The 26,198-nt window shown below is 36.2% G+C and overlaps 2 protein-coding genes across 2 annotated transcripts in view; one reads left to right on the forward strand and one right to left on the reverse strand.

Moving 5' to 3' along the window:
* Positions 1-1,116: 1,116 nt before the first annotated feature.
* On the reverse strand, positions 1,117-24,996 carry LOC121419537 (predicted GPI-anchored protein 58). Its single transcript, XM_041613992.1, has 5 exons — positions 24,978-24,996; positions 4,902-5,078; positions 3,599-3,796; positions 2,524-2,637; positions 1,117-2,064 (listed from the first exon to the last, which is right to left on the reverse strand). The coding sequence occupies exons 1-5, from the start codon at positions 24,994-24,996 to the stop codon at positions 1,772-1,774; spliced, it is 801 nt and encodes a 266-aa protein (XP_041469926.1). The 3' UTR covers positions 1,117-1,771.
* LOC121420112 overlaps positions 24,904-26,198 on the forward strand; it is a 94,563-nt gene continuing 93,268 nt past the window's right edge. Inside the window, exon 1 of the mRNA XM_041614646.1 lies at positions 24,904-25,181. Coding sequence (XP_041470580.1) covers positions 25,063-25,181 — 119 coding nt within the window. The 5' untranslated portion in view covers positions 24,904-25,062. The remainder of the gene's footprint in view (positions 25,182-26,198) is intronic.

Raw genomic sequence — 26,198 nt, forward strand, 5'->3', positions numbered from 1 at the left:
TCCTGTTTTAAATTATGAGATGCAAGGTTTTACATGCAGAAGCCCACTAACAATATCATTTTGCTGGACATTGGCCTACACATATTACCATGGGACATAGTTTTTCTGCAGTAAACTTGGATTTTCAAAAGTTCAAAGCCAGAGTGAAAAAGAAAATTATCAAATTCTGGCAAACATGTAGTATGAGCAAGGTGAACATAATAAAATAAGACAAGTGGAATGCCTCTGGCCGTCTCACCTGCATTACGCGGTTCAATATATCAGCAGTGCTGACTTTGAATACTACTCTAACTCGCACAAGATGTTCAGTGATACATGGTTACTCTTCTGTACACTTTTTATGAACTAGACCAATAAACTTACAGAGATATGATGGTTATTCAACAAAAGACCCCAACATGGCCAAAGTTCATTGACCTTACATGACCTTTGACCTTGATCATGTGACCTGAAACTCGAACAGGATGTTCAGTGATACTTGATTACTCTTATGTACAAGTTTCATGAATCAGATCCATAAACTTTCAAAGTTATGATGGTAATTCAACAGATGCACCCAATTCGGCCAAAGTTCATTGACCCTAAATGACCTTTGACCTTAATCATGAGACCTGAAACTTGCACAAAATTTTCAGTTATGCTTGATTACTATTACGTCCAAGTTTCATGAATCAGATCCATAAACTTTCAAAGTTATGATGGGAATTCAACAGATATCCCCAATTCGGCCAAAGTTCATTGACCCTAAATGACCTTTGACCTTGGTCATGTGACGTGAAACTCATGCTGGATGTTCAGTAATACTTGATTAACCTTATGTCCAAGTTTCATGAACTAGGTCCATATATTTTCTAAGTTATGATGACATTTCAAAAACTTAACCTCAGGTTAAGATTTTGATGTTGATTCCTCCAACATGGTCTAAGTTCATTGACCCTAAATGACCTTTGACCTTGGTCATGTGACATGAAACTCTAATAGGATGTTTAGTAATACTTGATTAACCTTATGGCCAAGTTTTATTAACTAGGTCCATATACTTTCTAAGTTATGACATCATTTCAAAAACTTAACCTCAGGTTAAGATTTTATGTTGACGCCGCCGCCGCCGTCGGAAAAGCGGCGCCTATAGTCTCACTTTGCTTCGCAGGTGAGACAAAAAACTACCTAAAAATTTGAGTATACTGAAAAAATTGGTAGCATGAAATATAGAATGCCTTGCCTATTAAGTTTACTAATTCTGATCAATGTCTGAATTTCTATCGGCACCATTTGGCACATGTTAATTATTTCATGAACATTTTGTAGGAATTAAGAGACTGTTACCACAACTAAGGCATGTAACATAGAGAAATACAATCAATAATTTCAATTGGTTGTAATTTCGTGTACATGGTTGGGCACAGCCTTGCCATACAAAATGGTAGTTATTGTAACAGGCAATTATATGACTGATTGTATCATTTACATTATAAAATCTTAAATATAATCTTTAATCAATACTACTGTAAGAACCATTCATTTGAAAGTAGCTGCTGTAGTACTTCAAAATTCTGAATCACATGCATGAATTTGGACCAATACTTTTTTCTTAATTTAAAAAGTACTTTTTTCCCAATGGAATAATAATGACAAACCTTGTACCTTACCATTTATTAAAAACAACCTTATGAAGAAGTCAGATGGGATGTTTGGAAGTTCAGTGTGATAAAAAGTTCATAAATTTGGTGATGAAAATGTGTTACAATATAATCAGTGAATTCTATTCACACTAGGTTGATTCTGAATGTTCTTCTGTAGCAACGCTTGGTTCCTCGTGTGTGATTGGAGGTTCTTGTGCTGGTTCAGTCGGCTCCGGTGCCGGTTCAGTCGGTTCCTGTGTACTTGCTGCACCCTCTTGTGTGGTTTCAGGTGGTACCTCTTCAGTTTCCTGAGGTGTTGGTTGACTTTCTTCTGGTACAGCATCACTTTCTGATGGTACCTCCTCAGTGTCTGGCAACGCTGCTTCTGCTTCTAACGGTACACCTTCATCTGCTTCTGGTGCAGCCTGTGCTTCTTCAGGAGCTGTATCAATATATAATACAAAGTATTACAGATAATAGAAACTTTTTATCATATTTCTTCCTCAAAGTTACCAATACATCCAATACATGCACGTATTGGTAATTGAATTGGGTAGTCTTTTCATAAATCTTATCAAAATTCAAAGTCAAATTGATAAGTAGCCAATGACAAATACACATGCACATGTCAAGATATACAACTGAAATCTTCTCAACAGAGTGTACAATTAAGTTTTAAGCAGTATATAAAATGTAAATGGTAATTGAACAAAAAGGTTTGTCAAGTGGGATCCATTCCAATTAATCTTTTGGGAAGGGTAATCACTAATCTTAACAGCCCCATGCTTCCCTCTGTACTAAATAAACACTTTAAGATGAACTGTAATCGAAAAGGGTCTTAATTTACATGTTATAATGTTACAAAGAAAGACTTTCTGACGAAAACCTGAAATATACTTGCCTGTGGTAACAGGTGTTTGCTCAGGCTCCACCTCTTTTGCCTCCTCTGCAACCTCATTCGCTGACTCCGCCACTTTCTCAATGACATCACTTTCTGGTGCTGCTGGTGGTTCTTCTGTGCAAAAGGAGATGAAAAAAAAATATGGAGTGAATGAATCTAAAGTGCAAAAGTTATTGAAATCAAATAGATATTTGCTGCTGATAAGATATACTATATGAAGTTCATGCTTTAAGAAAGAATCAGCACAATTAAATATGTACAGTTGAATCCCAATAGACATTATGCATGTGTCATCTTTATCTTACAGCGCCCTCCCTCAGAGGATATAGGAATATGTGTCAACCGAGTTGTCAGAAATGCACCAGGTGACAGATCACGAATGCATGCAAGGCAATGGATTTAGCCTCTAAGATGGCAACTTTTTTTCAGAATGAGTTCACATCTAACCAAGATAGCACGTAAAGGGCCCTACCTTAGCGTTGCGATTTATCTGATCGACTGCAACTAAGGAAAGCCAGCAATGCAAACATCTATTAAAAGCGTATGTTTGTTCGAAATGTTTTCTAGATATGATGTATACCCAGAGCTGCCTGAACAACAACATTTCAGTATTTTTAAAGCTGAAAATCAGTATTTTGGCAAGGAAATCAGTATTTTCAAAGAAATACCATGGGACAACACATAAAAATGGAACTTGAGAAATCAGTATTTTGCATTCAACCATCAGTATTCTCATTTTTCAGTACTAAATACGGAAAATCCGTACTACTTGGCAGCTCATACCCATCGCTGTCTTGACAATTCGGTGTTCTTCCTCAATACAAATGACATTGTGCAATATGACAATAATGGATTTCCATATGGTTGAAGTTGATTGGATCAATCACAACTCTTTGTAAGATATGGAGGGTAACATTTCATGAAAGGACTTGTTAGATTTTTTTTAATGACAAATCCAATTTTATTCGGCAGTTACCATAACAGCCCTTCTCAGCCAATCAAAATCAACAAGTTGTCAGATCTGACAACTTGTAGAACAAAAATGTTGATGAAACGCTCCCCCGGTCTACCCTACCTGTAGCGAGTTTCTTGGTAGCAGGGCCGCCGGTATCTCCCCCTGCCTCTCCTCCGGGCCTACCCCCGCCCTCCTGCTCTGGTACCGGTCTCTTTGCTTTCTGCTCTGCCAATGCTGCTCTATCCTTCCTCAGCTGGCTGTACTGGGCCTGGACACGCTCGATGAGGTCTCCCTGTAAGACGGGGTCATATCCAGTACCTGCATACATGAAAGGTTCATAGGTAGAGGTGTTATAGTAATAACAATAATAATTGCCAATTTTTATAAAGCGCTTTTCCCAGAATGGCCCAAAGCGCGTTACAGCATATTATTACCCCGGTCATTGGATTCATTTCAATCCCGCACGAAAAGTGCACAATTTCCACTCCCTGGGGAGCATTCCTTGCATTCATCGCAGCCTCATTATGGCGCTGGCAAAATCAAACATACAATGTCTTTCGCATCCTACCAGGTACCCATTTAGCACCTGGGTCGAGAGTGGCAAAGTGTGGATTAACGCCTTGCCAAAGGACGCTAGACCGCGATGGGATTCGAACACACGACCCTCTGTTTACAAGGCGAGAGTCAGAACCACTACACCACGGCTCTTCCACACATACTCAGGTGGAAAAGCCTCTGTGATTTGAACCTAAAGGTACCAGGTTCAAATCCTTGCCACAGCACGTACGTCGATCCTTTGGAAAGACATTGGGAAAAGATCAGGGGAAAGATCTGAGGCACTGAACTTTTTTTTATTTTTTACTTCCTTTTATTAACCTACAGTGTACCTCCTTTTTCCTTGCCCCCTCCCCCCCCCCTTTCACAACTGATTGCCAAAATCTGTGACACTGGATAAACTTTGTAGTCGGGGGCTAGCTCTTTTAAGGATATATGGGGGGGGCAAAATTGCCCCGAGCCTCAGCCTCCCCATTCCTGGATATGCCTATTTCCTTTATCTTCATCAGTATCATCATCCTCATCTTCATTATCTTGCAATTATCACTACCCCAGCTATTCACAGAATATGTAGTTTAATTGCTTCATAAAATGTATTCAGATCATTTTCTTGATTTTTTGCTAGGGTGGGCATTTGGATACCAACTTACAAATTTCTGAGGTGAATTAAAGCAATAAAGAACAATATATATAGTGATTACCTTTTCATAAATGACAATATTTTGGTCATATTGTGCTACCGAGATATATCAACATTATCATAAAATTGAATATTCAATATTTACTCAATATCATATAATTACAATATTGAAAAAAAAGCCCAGCACTATATGTACCGGTATATATGCTGTATCTTAGTCATACTTACTGTCTCTGATTTTGAGTACATCCTGGAGGAAGTCTGCAATGAACTTGATGTTGTCCTTAGGCTGCTCCCGGAGGACCTCGTGAGAGATGAGGCGGATGATGTTCTGGAATCCGGGAGGGACGGAGAGTCTCACCGTCCCATATCTCATGGACTGGTTCGATAGGCTGTCTGTAAGATCTGGAGAAAATGAAATGAAAAATGTTATAGGCTACTGAAATAATCGCATCTGATTGGCCGAAAACCTTGTGTGAGATGAGGGGGATTATGTTTTTGAATTCGGGAGGGACGTAGAGTCTCACCGTCCCGTACCTCATGGACTGGTTGGAAAGGCTGTCCGTTAGATTAAGAGAGAATATCGAGAAAGCTGATTTGATTTACTGAAATCCTTTAATCTGATTGGCTATGAAGTCCAAGAGCAAATTAATAAGTGGGGGTTTTCTGAAGGACCTTGTGAGACATGAGGCAGATGATATGTTCTGGAATCCGGGAGGGACAGGTAGTCTCACCATCCCATACCTCATGGTTGGAAAGGCAGGTCTGTAAAGATCTGTGGAGAATATCGTGAAACTGTTATAATCTACTGAAGTCCTTGGTGATCAGGACAAACTACTTTATAATCAGTGAAACCCATGCTTCATTAAAATATTTCCCAGGAGAGCCTTTTATGAATAAAACATAAACTTTCACAGACAATAGTTATAAGCTACTGAAATCCTTGCATCTGATTGGCTCAGAACAGTAAAATCTGTGAATTCTGCTCCCTAAAAATTTCCACAATGGAGCATAGTGATTCAGTTTGCTTTTCGCCTCCCAGGCACAGGTGACGCCAAACAAATAATAATAATAAATAATAATTTCATGAATGAAATAGGGACTTTCACAAACAATTGTTCTAAGCTAATGAAAGTACACATCAGAATGGCTTGATTGATCAGGGGAGCTTTTCAGGAAAGGACTTATTTAATGTTTTATCCGACAGATGCCATAGTAACAGTGTCTCTCTGACTCTCTCAGCCCATCGTAATCAAGGAAAGTTGTCAGATCTGACAACTTCTCTGACAATAATTTTGATGAAACATTCCCCTGAACAATGTATTCAGAGAAAAGCATTGACTGCTTTCTTTATGAAAAAGTCCACAAGGGAGTATATCATTTGTGATTTTCACAGACAACTGTTAAAATCTACTGAAATCCTTGCATCTGATTGGCTCAGCACAATTAGTCAGTCAAAATCATGTAACAGGCCCCTTTCAATGAAAACAATGAAATTGAAAAGTGACCAATTAAGCGGTACTGTGGTTCAGTGGATTAGTCACCGGGGGGGGGGGGGGGGGCCACTTACATTGATGAGTGGATACCATGCAAGACCAAAAAAACACGTAAAAAGGATGTATTTTTCACGATAGGGCATGTTACGTACGTAACATGATAAGGGTTTAAAAACACAAAAATAATGAAAAAGGGTATTCATTTTGCTAGGAAAGCTACGTGTTTAGGGTCAAATTTGCGGGGATAGTAAAACAAATAAAAATGTTTTATAAAGGATGTCCTTTTTGCCCCAACACTACGTGTTTAGAGTCCGATTTGCATGAGATGTAGAAGGTGGCGTCGTACTATTAACCAAATGATGTGTATAAAGGTAAAACCGACGACCCGAAGGACCCGTGACATAATAATAAAATATTTCTGTACTTGTTTAGGGGTTCATTTCGGGGAATATTTGCCAAGAGTATCGTTTTGATTCAAATACTTGTTAAGGGTAGGGTTTCACATGCCAATACTTGTTAAGGGGTGCATTTTCAGAATATGAAAATTACGTGTTTAGGGTGCTTTTCGAGACCCCATGGTCGCGCATGGTATCCACTCGTAAATGGAAGTGCCCCCCCCCCCGGGATTAGTCACAACTTTGAACAAGGTCTCGGGTTCCAAACCCAGTGTAGCACTAAAATCCTTGACAAAGGCATTTAATCTACGCGTTTGCTATTTTAAATTCAGTCACTGATTTATTTAATTACTGTATATTATGTTTATTTTTGTACTTTTATGTTTGATTGAAAATTCTGTAAATACTTGACTTTGTAATGTTAGTTTGTACTTTGTGTACAGAAAATAAATACAATCTACCATATAAATCTAATCTGACATAAAACTATTCTTGCTCTACATACAAGTATATTGCATTCATCTCCATCGAATTTCAGAAAACGATGTCCATGGAAAGATAAAGGAGACAGTAAAAAAAAGCTTTACATAGAGATGCTATGACCTGGCTACAGAGGAAGTAAAATAAGGTTAAAAAGGGTGCAAAATTAATACGTAATATATCAATCCTGAAAAATATAATGCAATGTAATATGACAATATAATATGATATGATATAAAATACTATTATAGGATATACTTATACTATTATTATGGAGAATCCCGAGTTACTGCTTTCTTGCTGCAAAAAGAGAATATGCATGCTGTATCCATGGAGAACACACACCTACAGAAATCGTGTATAAATCATGCAATACATAGCAAGCACGCTCCATACCAAACTGTAATAATTGCATGCCTCCGGGGAAAAGAGGCACAAGCATCTTGCTTTCCTGGCCTTGTTTAGATGCACCTACAACAAAACAGCTTGAATAATGCATTATTTCCCCCAAGAGCATCTCTCGCAATGTGCAGTGCGTAGACATCTAGACTGCATAATACACTGTCACAATGGTTGATCATGAAAGAATGAAGCTTATATTAAGAAAGAGGATGATTTGAAATGAATTCAATTCTTTTCAATTAAATTCAAATACTTTCTTACAACTCAAAAATCGAGCATCAAATGTTTCAATAAATTCTAACAAATACAGTATGACAAGAGCAAGGAAAATTACTGTATATAATTCTATTTTTAGACAGGCCAGAAACTTGTAGTGTATGCCATTGTATAACTATATATTGGAAAATATGAACGCAGGAAGATAGATAGGTAGTATGTACATGCAGGGAAGAAAGCAGAGGGAAAAGTGGTTGGGAAAAGGATGCAACTTTTTGATATCTCAAAAACAAGATTTGAAAAAAGGTATATTGATTTTAATACAGGATAGTAGGAAAAATTCATAGTTTTCTGAACAATGATATTCATAATCATTAAAACACTTGTACAATAATACTTCAGATGAGGTTTCATGCATTCACAATTTTTTTTATGGCTTGATTATCAAAATCTTATTTTTATCATTTACATGTAAAATAGAATTTGGATCCTGAATTTCAGGTAATGTAGTAAAACATTCAAAATGTGATGTACTGAGTATTCCATGAATCACCAAGATGTAATTTAATGAAATTATGTATAACATGCATGTACCAAGTATACTTTAATTGTGATTTATTAAAAGCTACAGTAACCATGAATCCAACTTTTAAACATCTGTGTGCGTGTACTTGTAGCTATAAAGCACATTGTAAAAAAAATTCTGAATCAGTAGTTAACACTTAATGTATTTAAGTACATGTAGGATTTACAATTTGTAATTATTTTTTGTTGTTTTTAAGTAGTTTTAACTTGTCTTTTAATTTACTTGATTTATTTGGGTTCAATATACATTTAAGAAAATTCACGTATTGATAGCTTGCTTTGAGTAAATCTAACTCAATTAAGTAAAGACGGTTATTACTTATAAAATCATGTTGAATGTACTTATATTTTTCAATTAACGTCATATTATTAATGCATGAATATTCATTAGAGCAAGTAAATGCTGTTTTTTTCAAATACCTGTCATATATTTTTGTGTTTGAAATTGTTTTGGATAAGGGTGTTCTAACTATTTTATTTTTTCGTTGAATCAAAGAAAGAGCAACATTAAATAGTCATGTAGCAGAAAATTTCAGATTTCTTTTTTAGGTTTTCAGAAAATGCTTATATTATTTCTACTGTTTTATTTGTAAGAATGAAACGATCGCGTATAAATATCAAGGTAAGAAACAATGCACAAAGCCTAATATTTGGATAAAAAATGTCTAAGATGAATTGATGCCACCAAAAGTGGGACCATGGGGGAGCGGACTTTCGAATCACGAAAGTCCACTCCCCCAATTGATTTTTTCAAATATTTTAGTGATTGTTTTACTTAATTAAGTTAATATGGATGCAAAAAATAAGTAAATTTTACTTAAAACTGCCCAAGTCATAAATACTTTAAAAGATTATGGCAAGGTTTTGCCACAATTTTATTGAGTAATTTCAACTAATTTTTTACAGTGCAATAGATCTCTCTACAAGTTGATGAACTGATCCATTGAAATGGGTGCTCAACTGTGAACAGCGGGGGGGGGGGGGGTGGGGTAATTATTCATGGTCAAATTGCTCTCATTGAATGAATACCACTCACACAGTATGCTTTAAATGTTTGAGCATGTTCCCCATGAGCCAAAATGTAACGTGAAGCACTTAAGGTCATTTTGTCCAAAAAATTTGACAAGCAAAAAAAAAAGGGTTTTCACAATTATGTTACATGTAGGTCATTTAGTCCAAAACACATGCAATATTCATAAAAGACAAAAAAATAGTAGGGGGACATTTAATATTCAATATTGTGTCCCCCTAAGTACTATTTTTGGTAGGGGGACGCCCGGGGGGGGGGCAGTCAAATATATATTTGCTATACACACGCTTGACAAAAAAACGTGTTTAAAGGAGTGTTTTTTCAGTTTTGGACGTGGTACGTGCGTGGCCTTGTTAAGGGTATCAAAAACACTGATTTTCAAGTCAGACTGGTCATGGCAATTGCAGGGTCAAACGTACGGTATGTAGGATATGTTTTTTTCCCCCCAAAGCTTTTTTTTTTAAGACTAGCCAAACGTTTTTAGGGTTTTTTTTTCCAAAGGCAAAGCTTTTTCCCTCAATTTCATGTCATATTTTGGCAACAACTTGTTTAAAGTTAGGGGCAGAAAATGTGTAAATAAAGCCTGCAAAAAGGGGGTTATTTTGCACATAGATAAAAACTTGTTAAAGATTAGGGGGTGTTTGGAAATTCCTTGCTCAGACATAGCACTATATTTGACTGGCCCCACCCGGGGGATACGTCCCCCTGTCCCCGACATAGATTTCCGCACAGGCCATGTGGCCAAGGTAGAGTTACAAGTTACAACTACAAGTTTACAGCACTAGGCACAGACACAGGTGCTAACGCGGCTGCAGCACTCCTGTGCTCCTGCATGCAATCTCAAGTCAGTGAAAACTGAGTGACATCAAACAAGTTAGTTAGGTTAATGATGGTTGCATCAAAACAGAATACTTGTAATACTTAAATTGATTCAAAATTATCTATGAAAAGGAAAAATATCAATCCTTACCATTCATTATTATTATGCAATTCCTGTGCAAGGATTAATGGTCAATTATCACTGAAATTCGGCCTTCTTCTCGAGAAAAACAACTTTCGATCTTCTGAAGATTTCAATCATTGGTCAATTTTGATCAACAGCTGGCGCTAGACTACTACAAACGACAACGGAGACTACAAATTATTTATGAGTAAAATGACCTTTGCATTTTTTTTCAGCATTGGCTGTGAAGTCCTCTCCAGCAGTTACGTACAGATGAGGGCGCTGGGGTGGGGTGGGGGGGGGGGGGGCTCTTTTGCTCCCCCCAAAAAAAAAAAAATCATGACCAAGAAAAAAAAAGGAAACCTTCAATAACAAGCTTTGCTTTTCAGAAGGTTTCTATTATTTGGCTTTACTTTGTAACCTTGTTGAAATTTTGGAATGAAATAAATTCGTTATCAATCAAAAAAAAAAGAGAAAAGGTAAAGTATAATTTTCTTAATATGTAAAAATAAATCACAAAATTTGATTTTTTAAATAAAAATTTCAATTTTTTTGCTCGCTCGCCTGCAATTTTTAAAATAAATTATATGCAATACGCCATATCTATTCCCCTCAATAATTTTGGCTGATTACACCACTGTCTCCAAGGGACAACCAGGCAGTAAAACATGGCCATGGAAAGCGGGGGTGCTTTGCACCAGTGGCATAGCTTGGATTTTTTTCCTGGGGGGCACAGGGGGGGGGGGGTTCCTTGCTTTTTTCAGGGGGGCAACATTTTTTTTGTATGTGTGTGAATATGTCACAAGAGCGGATCCGACTTTCGCCAATAGGGGGTGGGGCCTGAAATTATCTTCACCTATATTTTCCCCGATCAGTCACTTCTTAGCTTTATTCTTATAAAACAACATAAATATGAAATAATCTTGTTATCTATTTTTAAAAAAATCTTTCATGTATTTTGTCCTGTTTTGGGCAATGTTTGTGATCCTGAACAAGATGCGTATGTTCTGCGAACGCCAAGCGCGAGCAGAAATTTTTAATAAATGTTCTAACATGAACGGAAAGGGACCTGTAAAGGACTGTTTACAGCTACCCACGAATACGGTACATGGGGACGCGAAGCAGGAGCTAAAACTTTTTGACATTCCGACCTAAAATATGGACATTCTAAGCACTTTTTGTAAAAATGGGATAGGTATGTAGCTATTAAATTTTATGCAAGCGCGAAGCGTGAGCGGAAGAAAATTGAAATTTTAGACCTAAAAGCGGGACACTTTGTTCATATTTTGTAGATCATTAATATGGTTAATTGGGTATCATAAATAATGCGAACGTGAAGCGCAAGCCAACAATTATTGATATTCTGATCTGAAACTGGATGATTTAAGCATATTTTAAATAAAGATCATAGGGCCTTCAGGCTTTCTTCATAGGCCTAAACGTGCGTGCGCATGTTTCTGATTTTCCATATATGTCACCTTTATGATCCATTTATTTTTTTTTTTGAATTAAAATGTTCACATCCACCGCTGCAAAATGGCTTTTTGTTACATTTATTCAAGTATTCACTTCTCTCTGACTCCCATCAATAATGAATACCAATTTATTATTTGAAAAGATTTGTATTGTTTGTTTTTTCGAAATGGCGCAGGCCATAAATGTTACATGGCAGAAAGGCAAAATGGGGAGGTAACCAGAAATCATACACTATATAGCTATAATAGCTCTCTCATTCATAACGAAAGAGTTTGAAAAAGCATGGGTTACGGGTATTTTAGAGATTGTTAAAGACCAACAAACCGATGATAAGTAAAAAATGAATACTTGACTAAGAACAAAACTCGTTTGCATTATTTTAAAATGGGAACTTTTTCACTTCATTTTGTTGATTTCTGCAACTTTATCATTAACGAATTATCAGAGAAAATAAATAAAGAGGGTTTGCAACAAATATTTGATTTCAATTTTATAGGGGGGTGGGGGAGACTTCTTTACATTGTCCTGGGGCCTGGGAGAACCGATTATGTCATACACTCAATATTTGTTTTGTCTCAACTTGTTTAACTATTGCTGCGCTGATGTTGCAACTTTGCACATTCATACAATAAAATTCAACAATCGTAGTAATTAATTTTTGCCCTGATACCGGGGAATGTGATAAAAAGCTTTAGCTCTCACTCAGGTAGCATCCATTCAATAATTATCAATATCGATGGTGGAATTTTGAACTTTATATTCAAAGAAAATATCATCTGTCCAACTTGATTTGATTTTATTTACTTCCACATTCCAATGAAATCATTTTTTCTTAGCATAACATAAGTAAATGATATAATTAATAAGATATACATATATACAATCTAATAATCTAATTAAAATATATTTATACCTGATATTTTTTTTAATTGTTACAAAAAATAACAGAAAAAAATCATATATATATATATATCAACATAGTACATTTTGAAATGTGGGAGACCTTCATCTCAAGCTTAGAGCTTGAAATTGATGAAGGCCTCAATAGGACAAGGGAAGGAAAATCAGACAAACAGTGCAATAAAAGAGACTTATCCTTTACTGCACAAAATGATAGGAATATTATAAAAAAAAAGTAGAAAAGGAACTGTCATTTTTATTCCCAAAAAATTAATTCAGCATCCAAAGAGTTAAAAAACATGATCAATTTTCGTAGCTTTCATAATTTTGTGATAAAGAATTTATGACAAAGGAAGCTTTAACTTTAGCCTTCACTTTTTTTTACAAGAAACTGAAGAATTATCATATTTCATGTCCCATGGGGTACTGACTCCGAGCCCGGGGGGGGGGTCTACACGAATACCTATTTGCCACACCAAATTCGAAAAAAATATTATTCCAGTGATTAAATAAATTTTCAATGTATGCTTGTTGGATTTATTCTTAATGGAACAGGCCCCTACATAGATCCATTTTTTTCGGGGTCACCTTTGGGCTTTGGGGCTTTGTTCGGGCATGAATCGGAAGAAGGGCAAAAGTTATTGCATCTTAAATATACACCAGGTAACTTGGACTCAAAGGGCGGGATTTGGGGTTGGGGAGACTTAACCTCCCCCCAATTTTATAGAAGCCATGTATTGAAACTTGAGATTTACCATGAAATTGTGATTAAAAGTAGGCCCTAATTTTTTTTACGCTTGGCCTCTAGCTGCCCCCCGATAATCATTCACGATTTTCGCAGTCATATTGGAGTAAATCAAGAAATTCCATGCATGTACTGAAATGCATTGACCTTGTTTGAATTTAAATTACAGCAATGGTGATGTGACCAAGGAGATAGAGGTGATATCTCCTTGATTTGACTAAAAGTTGATCCTATTGTTTTAGATCATTGGAATAGTCTGTATTCTCATGACCAGTAAAATATAAAAGAGGAAGGTAAGAAAATTAAGGAATTCATTGGCGGATCAAGGGGGGGGCCCGAGGGGCCCGGGCCCCCCCTATTGGCGGAGCAAAAAAAAAAGAAAAAAAAGGGAAAAGAAAGGAAAAAAGAAAAAGGGAAAAGAGAGGAGAAAAGAAGGAAGGCAAGCATAAGAGGAGGAAGATGAGTGAATAAAATAAGATAAGGGGAAGACTTGGAAATTATTTTTTTTAATCTTTCATGTCGGGATATAAAATTTTCGCTCGCGCTTTGCGCTCGCATTGCCTTTTAGGTGATATCTTGCTCAATATGGACCTTAAAATATCAAATTCTGAAGTCAATATACAAAACATATTTCAGCTGGGAAATTGAACTTTCATTATTTTGTTTTATTTACAAATTGATTTTTTAAAAGTGTAAAAATTTCTGTTTTATGGTCTGAATATTACCAATTTCTGCTTGCGCTGCGCGCTCACAATATTTGATTTGTCAGTCACCTATTATTTTCCTGTATTCCATGAAGTTCTCAAAATATCCCTACACTCTAAAAAATGAAGTGCTAATTCAGCTCTTAAAGAGCGTGTATAGTGACTGCACTTCGGAGTGCTGATTTGTCTAGTTCAAATTTGAACGAGAAAAATCAGCACTCCGAAGTGCAGTCACTATACACGCTCTTTAAGAGCTGAATTAGCACCTCATTTTTAGAGTGTATTTAGGTCAGATTGTCAAAACGTGTCAGCTAGCGCTGCACGCTTGCATTTTGATTAGTGAGTTATGTCTCCAGATTTTCCTTTCTATATTTTCGTCTATTGTGTTTCTGTAGTCGTTCACTTCTTTCTGTGTACTGTGTTCGTTCACGCGTCTCCGTGTTGTGTGTTTGTTTGTTATGTAACTGTTCTGCACATTCTTTATAGTTTATATTTCAGTTTTACACGTGCTCGTTCTCTGTTGCATTCATTGCATCCTTTTTTTACACATCCTTTTTCTCGTACGTTGTTTTGTTTTGTTTTGTTTTTAAGTGTGTTTTTTTTTGTATCTTATTAGTTTTTCTACATCATTCTTTTCTCTTATTCCTTTTCATTCTAAGACCCCTACCCCTGTTCCTGCTTTCCCCTTTCTCCCTCCCCCTCTCTCTCCCTCCTTGTCTGTGACTTGTTAAGTGTTGCGATCATCATCTTGTTTGTCAATTTCTTGTGTGCCTGTCATTCACCACCGTTGTTTCTGTTACCGCTGCATATTTCTTTCCCCTGTCTTCACCTTTCACTACTCCTCTATCAACGAGAGCACGAACAATGTATCATTTGATTTCAATACTGGCAATTATTCTTTTCTACAGGCTTTAATTCCTAGCTCTCAATGGCCAGTGTGGACAACAATTTCGCTTTTAACACTCTAACAGATGACGAACTATTTGATTTGTTTAGATCCTCTCCCACTAACGTAACCCTCACAAGTTCTTCAGGTACATATGAAAATTTCATTGCTGATGCCATTAATTCATCGGCTGAAGAGCTACAATTTGACTTTGATCACAATGACCCGGCACATACTTCCCTTTGTAAATACGTAACTGTTTCCCAATTTAATGATATTGTTAAGAATTTTTACTCCAATACATTCTCCCTACTTCATTTGAATATAAGGAGCTTGAGCAAGCACTTCGATGAGTTACAATTGATATTGAATAACCCATCACCCAAACCTTTGTCTGTTATGGGTCTTACAGAGACGTGGCTATCGCAGGACACCAACCTTCCATTCTCCTTAAATAACTATAACTTCATTAACAAAAACAGACTGGGCAGGACAGGTGGAGGCGTTGCTCTATACATTCATAATAGTTTTCGTTACTCTGTCCACGAAAATATTTCAATTGTCAATGATTTTATTGAATCTCTTTTTATAGAAATTGAAGTCACCGGCGCCAGGAATATCATTGCAGGTGTCGTTTATCGACCTCCCAATTCTAATGCTAATCAATTTATTTCACATTTGTCGGAATTGTTGCGATGGCCTATTTTTACCAATAAAGACTGTTTTATCATGGGAGATTTCAATATAAATATACTAAAAACTACAAATAATAATATTGCGCACGAACTTGTTGAAACTTTTTTAGCGGCCTCATTCCTACCACTTGTCTCCAAACCAACTCGTGTCGCAAATTTATCTGCTACACTCATTGACAATATTTTCTCTAATACCATCCCCCATCCTGATTCATTTATAATCTTGTCCGATATATCTGATCATTATCCAATCATGACATCTTACAAAATATCACAATCAAACATTCGGCAAGGTGTCGGTTCCTTAAGGCGTAATATTAATACAAATAATTTAACCCGTTTAAGTGCTAGTCTTGAAAATATCGACTGGTCCTGTGTTTATGAAATAGAAGACATCAACTCTTGTTACGATAAATTCTGTGATTTGCTTTCAGGCCAACTTGACATTTACCTTCCAAAACAGAGAAACAATAAGATGAATTACAAAAAGTCCCCTAGATTACCATGGATATCAAAATCCATACTTCGGTCAATAAATCGGAAAAATAACCTGTATTACAAATATAAATCAAAAGGAACGCAAAAAAACAGAGCAAAATACACATCCTATAAAAACACTTTAACTAAAATAATTCGTATTGAAAAGAAAAAATACTTTGAAAATAAGCTACAATTACATAAACATGATATGCGAAACACCTGGAAAATTCTCAAGCAAGCTATGAATGTCTCAGAAAATAAAGACATTATAACAGAAATTAGATCTAACGATGAGATCATTCAACAGCCTTTTACCATTGCTAATATATTTAATGACCATTTTTCATCGATCGGAAATAACCTCGCTAAAAATATAGCGCCCTCAAACAAACATTTTGCCGAATTTCTTGCCCCGCCCAATCCGAACTCAATATTTTTATGCCCGACTTCCCCTCATGAAATTACTGATATTGTCTCAAACCTCGATAATAAAAGAAGTTCTGGCTATGATGACATCAATAATCTAATACTTAAAACTATCATTCCATATATTGCAGAACCACTTGCTTACATCTTCAATATGTCTTTAATTCATGGACAAGTCCCCAATTCCCTGAAAATTGCTAAAGTTATTCCAATTTTTAAGAAAGGCGATAAATCTAGCATTAACAATTATCGGCCAATATCCCTCTTACCGTGTTTTGGTAAAATTTTGGAAAAAATAATATATAACAGAACAATCAAATTTTGTTGTGATAATAACATTTTCTCTAATTTCCAATTTGGTTTTAGAGAAAAGCATAGTACAGTTCATGCATTATTATCTTTTGTTGAAAAAGTTACTCATGCAGTCGATCAGTCTTCCCATATGGTTGGTATTTTCCTGGACTTCTCCAAGGCCTTCGATACAATAAACCACGACATTCTACTTCATAAACTTTCGCATTATGGTATTCGTGGGAAGGCCTTGGATTGGTTCAGGAACTACCTTTCCAACAGAAAACAATTTGTTTCTTTCAATGATCACCCCTCAAATATGTGCAATATTAGCTGTGGTGTGCCGCAAGGAAGTATCCTGGGACCACTCCTCTTTATTTTGTATATAAATGACTTTAGCAGAGCATCCAGTATTCTATCTTTCATTATTTTTGCGGATGACACAAATTTATTTTTTTCCCACAAGAATCTACGCTTACTCTTGCTGAAATAATAAATTATGAATTAACTAAAGTTTTGAGTTGGATTAGAGCTAACAAATTATCAATCAATCTTCAAAAAACCAAATACATGGTATTCAGTAATACTATAGATTCGTTGCCTCTTGATATATGTATTGAAGATATTCAGCTGGAAAGTGTCTCGTCAATCAAATTCCTGGGTGTCCATGTAGATAACAAACTCTCCTGGAAATGTCACATTGACAATATTTGCAAAACCATCTCTCGTAACATAGGCATCATAAATAGGTTAAAAACATTTATTCCTGTTACCTCTCTACTAACTCTATATTCTTCTCTTATATTACCATATCTCAACTACGGAATCCTGGTTTGGGGCAATACACACAAAAATTTACTAAACAGAATATTACTACTACAAAAAAAAGCTCTTCGTATCATTTCATTTTCACATCCCCGTTCTCACACTGACCCGCTATTCCTCGAATATAATTTGTTTAAAATCCAAGACTTGTATTTATTTCAACTAGGACAGTTTATGTACAACTATAAAAACGACATGATTCCCTCCGTATTCCACGATATGTTTCTTCAAAATAACAGTTATCATACATATCCTACCAGACATGGCGATCACTTTCATCTACCAATGCTAAGAACTATTTTTGCTCAAAGTACTTTCATTTTTACAGCCCCAAAATTTTGGAACTCTCTCCACAATGATATTCAACAGGCCCCCTCCATTAACTCCTTTAAGAGAAAATTAAAAGTATTTTTGTTAGTATCCTACAAACGAAGTTGATTTGTTTGTAGGTCCTGATTGTCTTGTATCCATCTTGTATTTCACACTAAATTTTCCTTTATCGCCCGGGTATCAATCCCAAATCTGTGTTTTCATGCTAGCGCTCTCGTTGATCCATGTTCAAATTTTGTTCTCCCCCCCCCCTCTCTCTCTCCCTCTCCCTCTATCGGTCAGCCTAATTCTTTTTTCTCTCTCTCTCTCCTCCATCCTCTAATATGTCACTATATTGTTTTCTTTGTTCGCGTGTCTGTATGTGTGTGTGTCTTTGATAATACATGTCCCATATTTTTGTCACCTTATTTCCATTTTTGCTATCATTTCCTTTCTTACTCTAAAATAGTTTTTCCTATTATATTTATCACATTTTACTTTCCCATTTTTATGATATTGTATATTCGTTCAGCCGAATGAATTTCCATATTTACTTAATTTTTATTGCTTTGTCTTGTCTTAATTGCTTTATATAAATTATTTATTCAACTAGCTATAGGGGATCCACGCTCTACAAGCAATGCTTTTTTAGTGGATCCCCTCATTTCCATATACGCTCATACAAGCGTTTGTTATATAATTATGCTAAGTTAAAAATTATTTTGTATTCGTACTTTGATTTGTATTTGCATTCGATTTATATTTGTTTTGGAAATGAAATAAATTTCTTGAATCTTGAATCTTGAAAAATCTTGAATGTATATCTCAATATTAATTCTAAAACAAACTACTTAAAATCACCATTTGATGACAATTAATCATAAATTTCTGCTCGCGATTTGCGCTCGCATTGATAGATTTTAAACTCATGCATCTTATGCATAATTACAAAAGTGCTTTAAATGTCCAGTTTTCATAATATTATTAGATATTGCGCTCTCATGCTTAGGAAGAGAAATAGGAAGATAGTCAGCATTTTCTTATGATGACATAATGTCCTTATAGAATATCCCGGTCCTATGTCAAAACTCAAAGTAACAATAATTGAAAATATCAGCTCTGTTTTAACTGTTATCCTTTTTCACCTCACAATTTTTCCACAAAGTGCTTGCAATACAGAGCTTAAAGTGACCCCTTTTCAGATCTGAATATCATATATTTTTAGCTCGCGCTTTGCGCTCGCTTTATTGATTTTCATGGTAAAAAAGGTATTTAGAGTACCCAAATTCTAGGTCGATATCTCAAACACATGTTTATTCAGATACGCAGCTTGTTCTCCATTCAAATAATTATCCAGTTTCAGATAACAATATAAAAAACTGCTCGCGCTTTGTGCTCGCATTATTAATGTGTGAAAATTTCCAATAGCTTAACCTTTTCATGATTTACAAAACATGAATAGAGTGTCCAGAATTTTTCCGCTCGCGCTTCGCGCTCGCATCAATAATGTTCAGTTTTTGTCTTATCCTTTCCACGATTACAAAAAGTGCTTAAAATTTCCATTATTCAGGTAGAAATGTCAAAAATATTTGAATGTTGAAATAAAATGTAACGTCTTCATGGCTAAGTTCAAGCAGTCCATAACAAATACGTTTTCGATCAGCTCAAAACGTATATAAAAATTTTCCGCTCGCGCTCTGCGCTCGCATTATTAATGTAAGGAAGATCGATCCCCACTTCCTCATCCTTTTCATGATTTACAAAACTTGAATAGAGTGTCTCGTTCAGTAGGTCTAAATCACGAAATTTTTTGCTCACGCTTCGCGCTCGCACCAATCGTTTAGTTATATAGGCCTACCTATTATGTTAAGTTACAAAAGTGCTTAGAATTTCCATTCCTTAGGTACACATGTCAAAAAATTTCAGCTCACGCTTCGCGCTCGCATTATTTGATTTTTTAAAATATGTAACATCTTCATGGCTAACTGCAAGCAAGTCCTTAACAGTACCTTTTCCATCAGTTCATTTCTGCTCGCGCTTCACGTTCGTAATAATTATTCACTTGCATACTTATCTTTTTTCAGGATTGCCCAGAATGTTCAAAACTTTTAGAAAAAGTACATAAGATTCAAAAAAAAAAATAGCTCGCGCTTCGCGCTCGCATTATATAAATAATGATTATGGTATTATATATTTATGTTTATTCTTAAGAATAAAGCAAAGAAGTGACTAATAGGACTACCCCTTTAAAGAAACCAAAAATCCCGGCAGATATCATATTCGAGTGGCCGATCGGGGAAAATATGGCTGAAAAAAAAAATTCCGGGCCCCCCCTATTGGCGAAGGCTGGATCCGCCCTGGAATTGGCTTACCTATATCGCATGTGCACTAAACTAACAATATACAAGCATACTAATTTATATTTGGCATAACTTCATTTTTTTCATTCATTATTGATGACACGTTATTTTTATTTGATTTTACTTTCTGTATTGAACCGGGGTATTGAAATTATTCACCCAAAATGGTCTCAAAATAGCTTGAGCTACGAAAATCTTTGCGTTTCTGCGCGCGCCCTCTCGCGGTTGAAACGCGTTTATTGAGATGTTTATCGTGGTTCCCTGATTGTTTTGGAAGTTGGAGATCGTTCTGAAATACACACCCTTTTATTACGACAACAAAACTATTGATGCGGCAACTTCCCTATTTTGGAGGAAAGAGTACAATTGCTATCTTGGTAAGAAACGTCCCTGTCAAAAATCCATAATTGATGGCGGAAGTCGCACGAACATGACAGCAGCGCGGTGGACGTGGAGGGGCTCCAACTTCCGACTCTGCCCGGGCCCGGTGGCGGTGCCGCGCGGCCCGCGCCCCCGCAGACCCGGCACCGGGCGCGGGATAGGCCTAGCTGAGCTGAGGCTGAGCTGCTGTGAGTTAAGTCTTATTTAAGTTAAGTCTAGACAGCTGCAGCTGGCAGTCGTCTGTTTCGAGGAGTTTTTACATTAAAAAAAAATTCTCGTACACAGACGGCTCGCATTCGTGCAGCCACATAGCACTCATTCAATGAACAAGGTTATCATGGTTATGTATTGTAGGGTTAACAATGCAAAAATCCCCCATCGGGGCTCATCAATTTTATCATGAATTATTTCAGAATAGGCCTACATAAAATTAAAAAGAACTGGACTCCAGTTGTCTGGACCAGGGTGACCAGATTTCACAAAATGAAATACGGGACAATCGACAAAATAAGATCAACAAAGAAGGCTACAGTGTTAGACTTGTGAAAAAATATAAAGAATTGGAAGGGAGGGTGAACAAAAGAATAAAGGAGAGAAAAAAAAGAGATGAATTGAGAAGAAAAAAAATGAAGAGGAAATGAAGGGAAAAAAAAGAAAGAATGAAAGAAGGATGAAAGAAAGGATAAAAGAGAAAAAAGGTTTTCATCATTCTTTGAGTTGAATATAGAAAGAAAGGAAGAGAAGTTCAATAAATGTGTGAATTCAAAGACAAAATAAAGGAGAGAAAAACAGTAAGAAAAAAGGAGGAAAGAAAAATAAAGGAAAGTCATGTTTCCTTCATTCTTTGAAAGTAAGAAACAAAGAAAGAAGTAAAACAGGAAGGAAGGGAAAGAAAGAATAAGGGAAATAAAGGAAAAGAATAAGCGAAAAATAAAATAAAGAATGAAAGAAAGGAGGAAAGAGAGGGAGGAGAGAATGAAAAAGAAGAAAATAATGGAAGGAGAGAAAGAACAAAGAGTAAAAGGAGAGAGAGGGAGAAGGAAGCAAAAAAAAGTTTAAGGAAAAAAAATAAGAAAATAAATAAGGAGAGAAAAACATTAAGAAAAAAGGAGGAAAGAAAAATCAAGGAAAGTCATGTTTCCTTCATTCTTTGAAAGTAAGAAACAAAGAAGTAAAACAGGAAGGAAGGTAAAGAAAGAATAAGGGAAAAGAATAAGCGAAAAATAAAATAAAGAATGAAAGAAAGGAGGAAAGAGAGGGAGGAAAGAATGAAGGGAGGAGAGAATGAAAAAAAGAAGAAAATAATGGAAGGAGAAAGAACGAAAAGAAAAGGAAAGAGAGCTAGGGAGAAGGAAGCAAAGAAAAACGAAAAAAATCAAGGAAATTTAAAAAAATGAAATTTAATAAAGAAGGTAGGTAAAAAAAAGGATAGAAAGAAAAATGAACAGAGAGAGAGAAAAAAGGATCAGGAAATAAAGATAGATGGAACAAAAAGGGCAAGCAGGAAGGATAGATCGAAGAATGAAGATAGAAGGATAGAAAAGAAAGAAAAGATCGAACAAAAACAATCCAATCATCTAATAAAAAATCATGATGTTTCGTGTTTTTTAGTATATTTAAAAAAAAATGTTTCAGAAATGAATAAAATTTCGAAGTGAGGCATTGTCAACTTAACAATTTGATGACATCGCGGCATGATACACAACGAAAGCTAAAAACAACTAGATCTAGCTATGAAAACTCATAACTTGTTTCTCCGATCACATCTCCAAATCAGTAACCTGAGAATCCATAATATAATTATACAAATTTCCCGCCGATTTTGTGATTATTTTGGTGGAAAAACTGTTTATCATATCATTGTTTGCACCATTGAGAATCTGCTCCGATCCTAATTGCCTTGCCAGTACAGAGGCAGGAGGCCAGTTTGCAATGTATTGGGTACAATTTAGCAATAAAATCACCGAAGAACTTGCAAAGGTTTAGTTATCGATTTTATTGTTGTCTCTGCTTCGTCATCTGTTGGTTATTTAAAGAAAATTCGTCACTTTTAAAGGTAATAACTACATTTGGTCAATTTTCTGAAATACGGGACAAATAGGCGTCCCGGGAAGGGTTTGTCGGGACGCCGGGACAAAGGAGCAAAATACGGGACGATCCCGGGAAATACGGGACGATCCCGGGAAATACGGGACGTCTGGTCACCCTGGTCTGGACTGTTATTATTCCGTCTTGGCCTGAAATGCACCAAAACAGGAAAAAATAAATTCAAAAGGGGAAAAAAACCCAGTGACTTAGAACTTAGATCTACATGTACTTCGGCTGTCCGCAACTCCCACTTCCCTGGTATATCTGAACTTAATACATACAGTGCCATTTTGAGCCCAGGGGGCCTCTTGCATTGACGAGTGGATTACCATGCGCGACCAAAAAACATGTAAAAAGGATGTCTTTTTCAAGATAGGGCACATTACGTACGTGTAAATGTAATAAAGGTGTCAAAAATACTGAAATAATGAAAAAAGGGTATCTATTTTGCTGGGAAAGTCAGGCCTATGTGTTTAGGATAAAATTTGCGAGGGTATAAAGAGGACTAAAATGTTTTATAAAGGATGTACTTTTTACCCCAACAGTCAACACTACATGTTTTTGAGTCCGATGTTGAAGGTTGGGCTGTACTAAATCCAATGATGTAGGTAAAAGGTAAAACCGACGACCGAAGTACATGACATAATAATTAAAATATCGCTGTACTTGTTTAGGGGTTCAATTCAGAGAATACTTGCCTAGCCCAAGGGTATTGTTCTGTTTCCAATACTTGTTAAGGTTATGGTTTCACACGCCAATACTTGTTAAGGGGTAAAACATTGTGACAACATACAAAAAACATATTAATGAGAATGAGGGGCCAAGAAAAAAGAGCAGATAGCCTTATTGAGCGTTGACCCAACAACTATAGGACAAAATTAAGAAATATTACAAAAAAGATAACATAAATGAAAACATTATATTAACACATGCATTGAAAAATATAGCGTAGTTATACATGCAAATTAAGAATAAAAACTTAAAAGATGTAATTTGTAATAACGTTTAAAAGAATTGAGGGTTCGGCATGTTTTAATAGAATGCGACAAATTATTCCAAAGAATAGGTCCTTGAAAATAAATTGAGTTACGGGAAACTGAGGTACGTACTCATGGTAAATGATAATCAAATAAACTGCGGGTATTGTGTTGATGAATCGAAAAATTAAGGCAAAATTTAGACATAATGACCTTGAACTTCAATTTGAATAGATCTACAGCCCGATAACAATGTTCGGAAAAGCAGTGAGCATATTACATGCCCACTGCTTTTCAGAATATTAATGACGTTGAAATATGATTGAGGGATTTGCTAACAAGTTGGGGAAATTCTCTTGAAGTCTTGCTGCACGAAACTGCATTGGCACCGCATTAACATTGGCCAATGCCTATTATGTCAAATTGAAATAAGACTAAGTAAGTCTAGACTATGACTATTATGTAGACAGAGGGATCATGCTAAATGAAATTGTGTTGTGTTGTGACTAGCAAGATACAGTCTACTGAATTAGTATTGTCATGGCATTGCCATTTGCCAGCATTAGAGATAGATAGGCACAAGTTTATCTAATATTTGTACAGGTTTGGCTATTTCTATACATAAGGCTACATATGGTTCAGTCCTGGATGCAGGAACTTCAGTTCCTCTATGTCCAACTCCTGATGATATAGAGTGACGTCTGGAGAATTTGCGCGGTCCGGGGGAGGAACCTTGTAATCAAATTTGAATTCTGCAATGCGCCACCAAAAATCAATCCTCTATTCAAAATATTCTTAGACTCTACTACAAGCTAAGGAAAACTATTCCATAAGTTGCAGATTATGCAGATTATGACGTAATTCATAGTTTATTTGGAATTGGAAGTTGATATATAAAAAACACAGGTCTGCACTTTGCTTGTATTAAAATTTATATAGATTTAATTAAAGAGCTGATCTTAGGAGCACTTCTGTTAGAGAGCGAAAGATGTGAAGCAAGGGCTGGCCAGGCCCTGTGTTCAGAGCTACATGTACCAGTGCCCGGCATAGCAATATGGTATATATATTTCTATGTTTTAATACAGACATATTCTTTGCATGGATGATGGCTTATTCTCTCTTTATTTCTCTTTTTTTTAGCAGGGTGCTCACTTTTGGTGATCAACACTCTTTTCCCTCGCACTACTTTTCTCTCATCCTTGCCACATACTTACCATCCACCGTCATCACCATTTAGCTAAAAACGTCAAAAGGACTCAGAGTAGGAACACCCTGTATGTGAAACAGTGTGAAATCAGCATGGAGGTCATAAAGCTGTTCACACTGCCCATGCTCCTCATCCTGTGCGGCGATGTGGAGCTCAACCCCGGTCCATTGCCGAAAGTAACCAGGATTTCATCAGTGACCGTCTCCAGAGCGTAAGTTTTGAAGGCCTGATGGGTGTTTCTTAAAGCTGTTCATAAAGTTACGCATGACTTTATGCATGACTGGAACATGTTCTTTCTGCTGAGTCAGTTTATATATAGAGGGATCATTTAGAACAAGAAATGATCACTTGTCATACATTAATACCCCTTTCATAAACCCAATTATGCGGATAATAGCCGCATAATTTGGTCGTAAAATCGGAGCGGGACCAGAGTTACCCGTGTTATTTTGATGCTGCAATTATCCGCATAATAGCGGCATCGGGACCAGATTTTGACTTTATGAACGCATTTCCAAAGTAATGCGGATAATTGCCATGGTGCGGTCACAAGGTCACCCTTTTCCAACACAACCGCATCGGAGGGGGTCTGTGCAGTTGCCATGACAATTATCCGCCTTTTTCAGGTCGGGCGCTCGTAAAAAATAGTGCGGATTATTTTCAGAGTTTGTGAATGCAATTTTTATTGAAGTAATCAGCATTACCCTTAGGCGGATAATTGTAGGATGGGTTTATGAAAGGGGTTATAAGTCAGCTTTATGAAACACACACCTGCTATCACTTGTCATTGGAAGAATTTTAGATCAATTTTCAGCGCAAGCGCACGCTGAAGTTTCCTGGTGATTTATACCCTAAAAACAAGAAATTATACTCAATTTTTTGTAATTATGAAAAGGATTGGCTTCTTTTTAAACAGATGATGCGAGCTGAAAATTTTGTATATTCCAATCTTAAAACTGGACATTTTAAGCATGTTTATTGATTCACAAAAAACAAGGTGTGTGAATATACAGTAGATAAACAACTAATGTGAGTCCGAAGGGATATACTGACCCGAAAGGGAACACTCTTTAAGACGTAGGAAAACCGTGAAGACGATATGGATTTCAATTAATAAATGTTACGAGTGTGAAGTGGGAGCTGAAATTTTTTTGACGAATTAGACTGGCTTTAAAGTGGGACATTCTGATTACTTTTTAAAATGATGAACATGATGCATATCTAACTA

The sequence above is a fragment of the Lytechinus variegatus genome, chromosome 8 (genome assembly GCF_018143015.1).
Source record: "Lytechinus variegatus isolate NC3 chromosome 8, Lvar_3.0, whole genome shotgun sequence".
NCBI lineage: Eukaryota > Metazoa > Echinodermata > Echinoidea > Temnopleuroida > Toxopneustidae > Lytechinus > Lytechinus variegatus.

What these genes read in the sequence shown, in the direction of transcription:
- LOC121419537 (XM_041613992.1), bottom strand. An exon ending in TGTACTCAAAATCAGAGACA is followed by an intron (nt 3,797 to 4,901) that starts GTAAGTATGACT and finishes TCATGTATGCAG; the next exon opens with GTACTGGATATGACCCCGTC. An exon ending in TACCAAGAAACTCGCTACAG is followed by an intron (nt 2,638 to 3,598) that starts GTAGGGTAGACC and finishes CCTTTTGCACAG; the next exon opens with AAGAACCACCAGCAGCACCA.